We start from the raw sequence: 10,013 nt of genomic DNA, 5'->3' as shown, positions 1-10,013 counted from the left end.
GATAGACAAGAATGCCTCATAATTGTCTCCTAGAGCACACTGTCGCAAGGCCAAATATTTGATCATTTAGACATGTAAGGAACTTGATGAACGTGAGACAAAAAACTCAGAAATGCAAATGTATTTTTCCAAGACCCAAATTGTCATTGTAGCTAGATAATATGCTGAGTAGATTAACTTTTTTTTTTGTCTTTTGGTAAAAGAATCGATTAACATTGAAAGCCATATTACAGCACTACAAAATACGATCACCGCCTCTTGTTTTGAGATTGGAACCAAAGACCAGATCTCTTCTTGTGGCGGCGTCACGATCTTAATATAACAAAAGATTCTATGGGCGTTTGATCACGAAAGGGCGTTTGGTCTAGTGGTATGATTCTCGCTTCGGGTGCGAGAGGTCGCGAGTTCGATTCTCGCAACGCCCCGAAAATTAAAACTACTCTCTTTTTATTAAAAAAACGTAAAAGCTCATGTATTTCTTTAGAATTTCCAATTTGCCCTTGTGTCATCAACCAATTCAATTCCTCTGCCCGGCTTCTACTTTTGAATTTGAATCTCTCTCTGTCAGCTGTGACCAGCCTTTTTTTTCCCTTTGTTTACTTTGTTCGTATTTGCTTTGTTTTTTTTTTGTAACATCCAACAAAGTTTGTTTCTCTGCAACTGAGGAAGAAATGTCGACGATTTCCTTTTCCTCAGTCCTGGATTACGAGGGCAAACCAAAAGCCATGGTGATACTGATGGTTTTAAAATCTTAGCACAATGTTTCATGGAAATAAGATATCATCAGAAGGAAAATATGCAAACTAACCATGTGATTATTGGTAGATTATTTACAGCTAGTGGAACAATGCTGTTTGGACTTTAGAGGAGTTTCCATCAGACTTTTATTTCTTTTTTTTTAAAAAAAAAAACTTATATGAGATTGAGGTTTGATGTGCAGCGCGAAGCATATTGTTTAAGATATAACTGAAGATTAACACATGTATCAACTTGTATTGTCGAATACCATAGCTTCAGATCACTAATATACCAAGATATGCATGTGCTATAGGTTTCCTTGGGACCACCTATCATATGACATTGTCATGCACTCTAAATTTATCCATGGTATACTGTAATACATTTATCCATTTACAATCCAGATGATTGAACAGGCATTGATAAGTGTCAATTAAATGGAAAAAATCTAAATACGCATTGCTTTGCAAATTGGAGTTCATGAAGAACCAATTTCCCTCGTCATGTTAACAAGATCCCGAATGTTCTTGTCGATCCGTTACAATAAACAACAAAATCAGAAAAATGATCTATATTATGCTCTACAAGAGAAATTTTGCAGCATTCTTGCCAACAAATTGAAATTTGCAAGCAAGTTGCATGAAGCTATTGTTGAACTAATGGATAAAACATAAACAAAAATAAAATCAGATCAAGAGTCTAACAACAGGATAATGCAATTAACCAACACTGTCCCATGGGATAATGCAATAGGGGTTTCTCTGACCATAGCTCACCTACCAAGCACTAAGAAGAATGTCCCTTGTAAGGAATCTCATCCCTCAAGCAATCTTCAGCAATGGTCCTCATCTTTATTCTTGGCATCCATCTAGCTTGTTTGTTGGGTCATGGGTCTACTTGTTAAGAACGAATCTATGCTTCTCTTTGTTCAACCGCCATTGGGCCCACACCTCAACAAAAAAACTGCCACGGGCCCGGCCATCCTTCTTGCCGCACTTGCAAAATAACTAATTCAAGGCATATGAGTGGCACGTGATAATGAAATCTATGTTAATGAGCTGCTAGATCTCATCCACATAACATAGAGATAAATGCCCCCACTATATTCAAATTCTCGACAAGCAGGGGCACTTTGGAACTGGCATGTACTTGTTTAAATGCCCAAGATCTTTTTGTCGAGGTTGTAGACTGGAACTAAAGATTTCCGATTTCAAATCAAAGTCATGACTTCAGCTCTCCTTGATGCATAGAATGACTCTTAGTTTATCTTAATGCATACACCTGGCATGTAATTTAACTTCTTGTTCTTGTTTGTACCACTCCTCCCTCACAGGCATTTTCAAGCTTCAAAATGTTTTCTGGCAGTTATGAATTAATCAAGATATGTAAAGCAGCTAAACCTAGATAAGTATACTCAAATATGTTGGCCTTCAATCTTAAACCCATCAATATTCATCAATCACATACTTTTGTATTTCTTATGTCATCATTAACATGATTCAACTTTAAACCACAATGATGATGATGATGATGATGTTTATCTCCCTCTTAAACCCATCCCTCTTTTAAATATATTTATATTATACTCTAAATGTTAATTTCTTCTTAATCTTGAGCATAATCATGTACTAATCACTTTTTATGTTGTTATGTTGTGGAGTCTAGAATGCACCTGGACCATGCACAACAAAAACCATCAGCACTCTTATCAAAAAAAAAAAAAAAAAAGCCTGTCCTGCTCCCTAATCCCAAAAAAAAAATCCATAGGGGCATTTCCGGAAAACCAACCCAACATTATTGAATGTACCCTCCATCACCACTACCACTCCCGCTAATCTCTCCCTTTCCCTCCCTCTTGTCTATCCACCATCCTGCGATTTTTTTCCAGTCTCTTCCCAGTCTACCCCTACCAAAATTCTCCAACCCCGGTGTGTAGATTACTCCCCTCTCCATTCATTCCCTCTCCCTTTGCTTCTTGAAACCCCCAGAGCCAGCAAAGAAAGAGAGAAAAGGGCGCAAAATTTTGAAACCCTCCCAAAGTTATGATTCCCACGTCCCACCGGGAGGTCCGCAAACCCTTCCTTCAATCCAACTCCACTCCAAAAAATTCTGTCACTCTTCCTCAGATCACCACCCCAGGGGAAGCCCCCATGTTCTAAAGATCCCATTTTTTTTTTCCAGCTTCTCCTCTCTTTGGCCCACTCCCCACTAGTCTTCCCACAGTACCCCTCCATAGCCAGCCATGACCGAGGTGCTTCGGTCCCCCTCCCATCTCCCTTCTTCTCCAAGCCGGCCTTCGCTTTCCTGCGACACGAATGATGGTTCCCCGGGCCTTTTAAGCGGCGATGGGATCGAGGAACAGGAGGAGGGCCCGGGGGTGGTGGTAGATAGGAAGAGGGAGAGGCGGAGGCGAGGCGAAGAAGAGGCAGCGGCGGCAGCGGCGGAGGAGGAGGGGGAGCAGCTGCCGGTGTTGGCGCTGCTGCTGGCGGTGGTGAGGAAGTCGCTGCTGGGGTGCAAGACGGAGGGCGCGGAGGAGCTCCGGGGAGCCATGGAGATCGGGTGGCCAACCGACGTGCGGCACGTCGCCCATGTCACCTTCGACCGGTTCCGTGGCTTCCTCGGTTTGCCCATCGAGTTCGAGCCAGAGGTCCCGAGGCGACCACCCAGTGCCAGGTCTAAATTCTTCTCTTATCTTGTCTTAAAAATACTGGATTGTTGCAAAAGTTTTGAGCTTGAAACGGGATTTGGTTTTTCAAAAATGGAATTATTTTGAAACAAGGTGGACGGTGGTTCATTTTTATGTTCCTCCGTAATGCTGTTAAAAAGTGTTTTTTTTTTTCCTGGATGTATAAAGGATTCTTAATTTTTTTTATTTAATCTTTGGTTCTGAGTCGATATTTCAGGTCTATCACGTTGGAGTTTAGATGGTTTAATTTCCACATTAATTAGTTCTCTTAATGCAATAGATGTCTGCTGACCCAGTCTTTTGTATCAAAAAAGAAAAAAAAAAGAAAAAAAAAAAGGGAGAGTTTGGATTTCAAGTACAAACGTATGCAAACTTTAATATGTTGTGGTGATGAGTGCTTATAATTAAAGAGTTGGCACGTGCGGGTGTCTTCTTGAAGACAGAATAGATATAGAGAATGCCAATTTTTGGTAACTGGAGTCATCATGGGATGGTTATGAGTTTTATTTTTTAAAAAGATCAAAATCATCCGTGTAGATCTCATAGATAATCAACAGAAACTTGCGGTTATGTCCTGCCTCACTTCTAATATAACGTTTTTAATCCATCAACTCATTTGCAATAAGCAATACAAGTGTCGTTAGTTCTCCAGTCCATGAGGACTCCATATCCATCAATGTTTATCTAGCTTTTGCTTTTGTTTTTCTGAATCCTCCACCTTTTCACCAAACAGTAGTATAACAGTATTGCAAACTCTTCCAATTCTGACCCATGTTATTTCAGATGATCACATCCACTTCCTCGATTCGTTAATATAAATGCTAGCCCCGATCCTTCTAGTAAGGAATTGGTGGAAGTGCTTATGGTTGCTTCATTGGTTTCTGCATTCTCTTAATCACTGGATAATTCATAAGGCTACAAAGTGGTCATATTGCTGCATTTTAGATCTAAGGCTGGTTTTGAAGCATGAAGGGGCTTGCTATGATCTTTATTATTTGAAAGATCAATTTCAGAACCTTCTTATGCACTTGCCAATAGGCTGTAAGCACATCTCTACATCTCTTTGGCCTCGCTTTCATCTCCTGTTGCTGCATGATGTGGTTCCCTGATACAAGCAACTAATCTACCACAACTCCATCAACAAAGTGTTACCCTTCACTTTTGTCTTGCAAAGTGCACTGATCTTTCATCTGTTGAATCATGCCATTTGGATTAGTCTTTAATTGCATTAATCCAACTAAGGATTGAAGAGATACATTTTTTTCCTTAAATTCCATAATAATCATCTATCCTTGTGTGTAATACCACCTTAAAAATATTGCCTTTTGTGTTGATCATTGCCGAGGGACGGATGGTGCCTTTACTCCCTGACTGTTAATTGCACAGTGCGCCCCTAATGAGCCAGCAAATTTGGCGCGAATTGTTCCCATGGGTAAGGATTGAAGAATAATTGATTCTAATGGGACTAAATAGACTGATAATATTTCAGAAAAATAAAGGGATTCCCATAAATAGGGAGGTTGACACTTTAACAAGCAATTAATGGACAGTAGCTTGAACCTGGAAGTCAGTTTTGTTTTTCCCCTCCTAACAAGAAAAGAGCAGGAGGTTGGGCTGGGTGAGGTTAGTAAGGTTATGATTTCAGTCATGGTAAAGGCTGAATAATAATTAATTCTATGGAGACTGGAGTGGCATTTAAAAGAATCTTACGCTAAATACAAGGACTTTTGCTTGTTGAACAGAACCTGTCAACATAGAAATTAATGCTATGAGAGAAATTGATGATAACTTCATTCTGGAAGTCAATTTTGGTGGAATGGTCAAAAGGAAATATCATCCAAAGTAGAGAAGATAGAGAAAGAGGTAATTTCAAGAAAGATGGTTTTGGTGGAGTTGTAACTACCAACACATGCAGGAGTCATCGCATACAGTCTATTCGAGTCTTCATCCTTGAGTTAGACCTTGAAAAAAGAGACAAATCCTTGATATGTTATTCAACACTCTATTGTTAATTTGTCACTCCAAATGCGGAAGACCTTGAAAAAAGTCTGAGCTAAAGAACTGTCATGACTCAATTAAAACTGACATGGCCAGTTGAGAAGTCACTTGGAGACTTTAAAATTACCTGTAACAGTGTTACTTTTGTTGACTTAAAAAAATCAGCACAGGTGACTGTGTGACATGACCAATCCATCCAATCCAACAAAGTAGAAATTAACCCAAAAACAAAATAAGATACCAAAATGCCTAAACTATTCTTACATTCTGATTTATCCTGTTAGAGTTCCATTCTGGTAATATTTATTTATTTTTTTGTTTGTTTGATTATTTTTTTCCAGTGCTGTTCCACTTCCTCTTTTACTTGCTTTGCTCATCTCTGCTGAAAAGGGAAGCCAAGCTCTTTTCATTTGGTAAATTATGTGAATCTTTCTTCGACATTAACTCATATGCAATTCAAATCCTTGAAAATGGAAATAATTATTAAATCCCATTTCATATAGATAGTTATCATAAGTATAATGTGTTCTAATATGCAATGTAACACTGCACTTATGCATGTTCTCTTTTAGCAGATGGTCAGTGACCATATTTATATCTTAGAGATATTTATGTTAGTATGTATCTGATTTGGTTAACCATAACTCAAACCTCTATAATCCAAGATTAGCAAACTTTATCCTGCACTGGTTGGTCAGGTTGATGCATCTTAATTTGCCACTAATAATCCTCTATCAGCACAACATCTTGATAGTGCTTAAGTTTAAGCCTTTTTGGTTGCAAGTTTTGTTCTTTTTCTAGGATTCTGTATACAAGTCAGCCTCATTGATGCCAAAATGCTGCTTTTCCTTTGCTTTATGGCTACCTGTTCCTTATAATGCATCATCCAGCATCTAGCTCTAAATCAAAATTCACAGTCCTTTCTGTCATGCATATTTCTTGATATGATCTTTTTGATTCTCTTTTTGCTGCAATTAGTTTTCTACCATGCACTGTAAAAGAATTTAACACCATATCCAATTCCTAGTGCAGTGCAAGTGTGTTTGGTGTCTCTACTGTGTCTATGCAATGTTCCTATGACTCTAGAGGGAATAGCATTCCAACAATACTCTTGCTAATGCAAAAACGTCTATATGAGCAAGGTGGCCTTCAGGTAAGCTTCAACTGATACTAAATACACCATGTTATGATTTCTGATGCCTGACACTTGATTCCCTTTCTAATTGAACAGGCTGAAGGGATTTTCAGAATCAATGCCGAGAATAGCCAAGAGGAGTATGTCAGAGACCAGCTAAATCGTGGGATGGTACCAGATGGTATTGATGTGCACTGCCTGGCAGGTTTAATCAAGGTAATAAATGGCCAGGAGGGTGCACTAATTTAGACTGATGTTGCATTTGTCAGTATCTTCAGACAGTTCACCTACAGCAAGCATTTTAAATTTCTTATCATGAGTAGCAACAGGTAACAAATGTTGGACCTGAGACAGTTCTTATCAGACTGGCATATAGGTTTTGTGGCTAAGTCACATTCCCATCACAGTTCACCTACAGCAAGCATTTTAAATTTCTTATCATGAGTAGCAACAGGTAACAAATGTTGGACCTGAGACAGTTCTTACCAGACTGGCATATAGGTTTTGTGGCTAAGTCACATTCCTACCTCAGGGAGAGTTGAGATGACTATGGCTGTGTCTAGATCAATAAATTTAAATATCTCTATTTGTGACTCCCCCTTCTCTAACATGAATCATGTCCGGACAAGCCTGCGCACCTATTGGTGATGTGAGGATAAAATCTAATGGCATCAATTGTTTTCTATGTTGGATGAACATTTGTTTTATAATATACACTGATCTTATGATCGCATAGTATACCATGTATATGACTTTCTGGATCTTCATCTTTGAATTAAAACCAAGCACATCCAGTTGTTTTAAATTGACTATTGTTTTCATTTGCTAACAAATACACATGATGGCTATAAACCATGTAGAATCGGCAATTCTGAAGTAACCAAAATATTCTTTTTCTTTCCTCCTAAGGTATGGAATTCTGGAAGCAACAATGTCATGATGAGTCTGCATATTCTGTTACACCTCTTTTTTTTGTTCTTTTTCTGTTTTTTTGCCTATTGCATGTAGTGACTGAATGATTGAACTGAAAGGTATGTATTTTTTAACTTTATTACCATGTTAATAGTTCTTTCGAAAGGAAGATGATTTTCATCATGGATTTAACCTGCTCTGCAGGCTGATATAATGTCATTTGCTGATGCTTTTGTAGGCCTGGTTTAGAGAATTGCCGACTGGGCTGCTGGACTCTCTTTCGCCTGAACAGGTGATGCAATGTCAGTCAGAAGAGGACTGTGCTCAACTTGCAAGACTTCTGCCACCAACAGAAGCTGCTTTACTGGATTGGGCTATTAATTTGATGGCTGATGTTGTCCAAGAAGAACAGCTGAACAAGATGAATGCACACAACATTGCAATGGTATTTGCTCCAAACATGACCCAGGTAACATTTGCTTAATCCAACTTATTGTGATCCTGATTCCTTTAGCAGTGGTATATATTAAACTGAGTTATCTTCTCTTTCCTTTGTTTGGCCTAGTTTCATTTGTTCGGCACTTTTTTATGCTTGTGCTTGGCTTACACGTGAATTGAATGGTTGACATCGATTAATTTTCATAATTGTAGATGGCAGATCCTTTGACTGCACTGATGCATGCGGTGCAAGTGATGAATTTTCTCAAAATGCTGATATTAAAGACACTCAAGGAAAGACAGGAACCCACTTTGGAAGATTTTTCAGTACCTCATTTAGATCCATCTGATGAAAATGGTCATCACAGCCCTCAGCTTCATCTGGAGTGTTGCAGGGAAGAAGCCACTGATCAAGTTTTTGTTCCTGAAGAACCCGCTTTGGGTAGCCCCACCCATCTTGCTGAAGAGAATACCCCCTTGGATGAAGCAGCTGATAGTTCTCAAACCACCCATGACAATGCTGCCCCAGAAGGAACTGCAGTGCGTTCCACTGATGAACTCTTCTGTGAGACTCCAGCACATACTGATGGTTCGACCGCTGATGCAGAAATTGCTGCTAATGGCTCTAATGCAGTTGGTGCAAATTCTCGTAGGACCAGGACATGGCAGTCAAGCAGTTTCAGTCATAAGAAAGGATCAAGGAAAGCTAAAGGAAACTCTGCCATTCGAGGAACCTGGCCGACTGAAAAATCAAAAGGGGCCAGCATTGTGAGTCGTATAAATTCGAAGGTGGAGCGAGTAGAAGCATGGAGGTGAAAAATGTTAAAGTGGGTCTGTTTTACTTGACTGACTTGTATTTGACTATAGTTTTGATTGGAGGGATCATGAATTTGCTTTGATTTTTTTGATTTCTGATTGGTGTATGTTTTCCTGTGTTGACACATTCTATGTAAACTGTTTCTTGTTTCTGAAAACTTATGTTTGGATGATTAAGATGTACTTGTTTCTCTTGTAAATCTTCATATCTTACTCCTGTTTCCAAACTGAACAGCTGTGAGACTGATTGCTTGCTTAGTGCAGTATTTCACCTGATGTTGTGGCCAGTTTTTTTGCTAACAATATCTTATGTACAGAAAGTGTTCAGCTCGTGTGATCACTCTTCATCCATCAAGCTAGTGTCTCGATCATGTGAGCATGGTGACTTGTTTGGGTGAAAATGAGACCACTGCTGTTTCGCAGCCTCCACCCTGCTTGGAAACCATTTCCCTTCCATTTTACATGGCACTTTTTCCATGACGATATTTTTATAAATGGATGTTATTAAGATCCTATCTAAACAGAGTATTTAGATAGATGAACCTAAGAGTATGCAGGTACCACAAGAGTTCTTAACATATCCCGTGTGAGAGATTATTATTCCTTAACATCTCTCATCTATAGAGTCCAAGGGGCAAAATCCGAAACAAGAGGAGACATGTGAATTAGTAAGTGGGAGAATAAAGATTTCAGTGGACAAGAAGAATCGGTAGATTTTGATATCATATCAAGATCTTATCTAAAAGTCCGAGCATTTAGATGGATGAGTCAGAGTTTATAAACACTTCAAGAATTCTTAACGTGTAAGAGTTCTTGTGCTGCTTATATATTTTTGGGCTCATCCATGTATAGGTCTGGTTTTTGGAGAGGCTTTCGATACAATACCAATTTCAATTCTCCATGAGGATGCCATCAGAAGAACACCATTCTTTGCATCTAGAATAATCAAGAATAATCTTCCCTTGTTTGATAGCAAGATTACCTATCCTCAGTGGCATATTCTCATACAGCTGTATATTATATTCCTCTCTTTTTTTTTTTTTTTTTTTTATGTGCATGAGGCATGATTGACAGATACTGGAACGGAGGCGGAACGCTGCCAAGGGAGGAGGCCATTATCAGTCCATGCTAAGCACGAGCCTCGACACGTCTGCTCCTTGGTTCACACATGATCGGTAGGTGGCTGCCATTCAACATGCAGTCATTGTTAAGGCAACTCGGTCGTCATCTGCATTGGATGTTCCAATGATATCAACACCATATCTATAAGATAACCTCGTCATCATCTTG

The 10,013-nt window shown here is 39.1% G+C and overlaps 1 protein-coding gene and 1 non-coding gene across 2 annotated transcripts; both read left to right on the top strand.

Moving 5' to 3' along the window:
• Positions 1-353: 353 nt before the first annotated feature.
• TRNAP-CGG (transfer RNA proline (anticodon CGG)) lies at positions 354-425 on the top strand. Its single transcript has one exon. It is a non-coding gene; the product is annotated as a tRNA-Pro (tRNA).
• A 2,312-nt stretch (positions 426-2,737) lies between these two features.
• LOC105038259 (rho GTPase-activating protein 1) lies at positions 2,738-8,923 on the top strand. The gene is made up of 5 exons (XM_010914003.4): positions 2,738-3,411; positions 6,455-6,575; positions 6,654-6,773; positions 7,708-7,938; positions 8,121-8,923. The coding sequence occupies exons 1-5, from the start codon at positions 2,981-2,983 to the stop codon at positions 8,721-8,723; spliced, it is 1,506 nt and encodes a 501-aa protein (XP_010912305.1). The 5' UTR covers positions 2,738-2,980; the 3' UTR covers positions 8,724-8,923.
• The last annotated feature ends 1,090 nt before the right edge of the window (positions 8,924-10,013 follow it).

Source organism: Elaeis guineensis, chromosome 1, assembly GCF_000442705.2.
Source record: "Elaeis guineensis isolate ETL-2024a chromosome 1, EG11, whole genome shotgun sequence".
In the NCBI taxonomy this organism is placed as follows: Eukaryota; Viridiplantae; Streptophyta; class Magnoliopsida; order Arecales; family Arecaceae; genus Elaeis; species Elaeis guineensis.
Note: the sequence above shows the minus strand (reverse complement) of the source record. Positions and strands in the feature narration are given on the sequence as shown.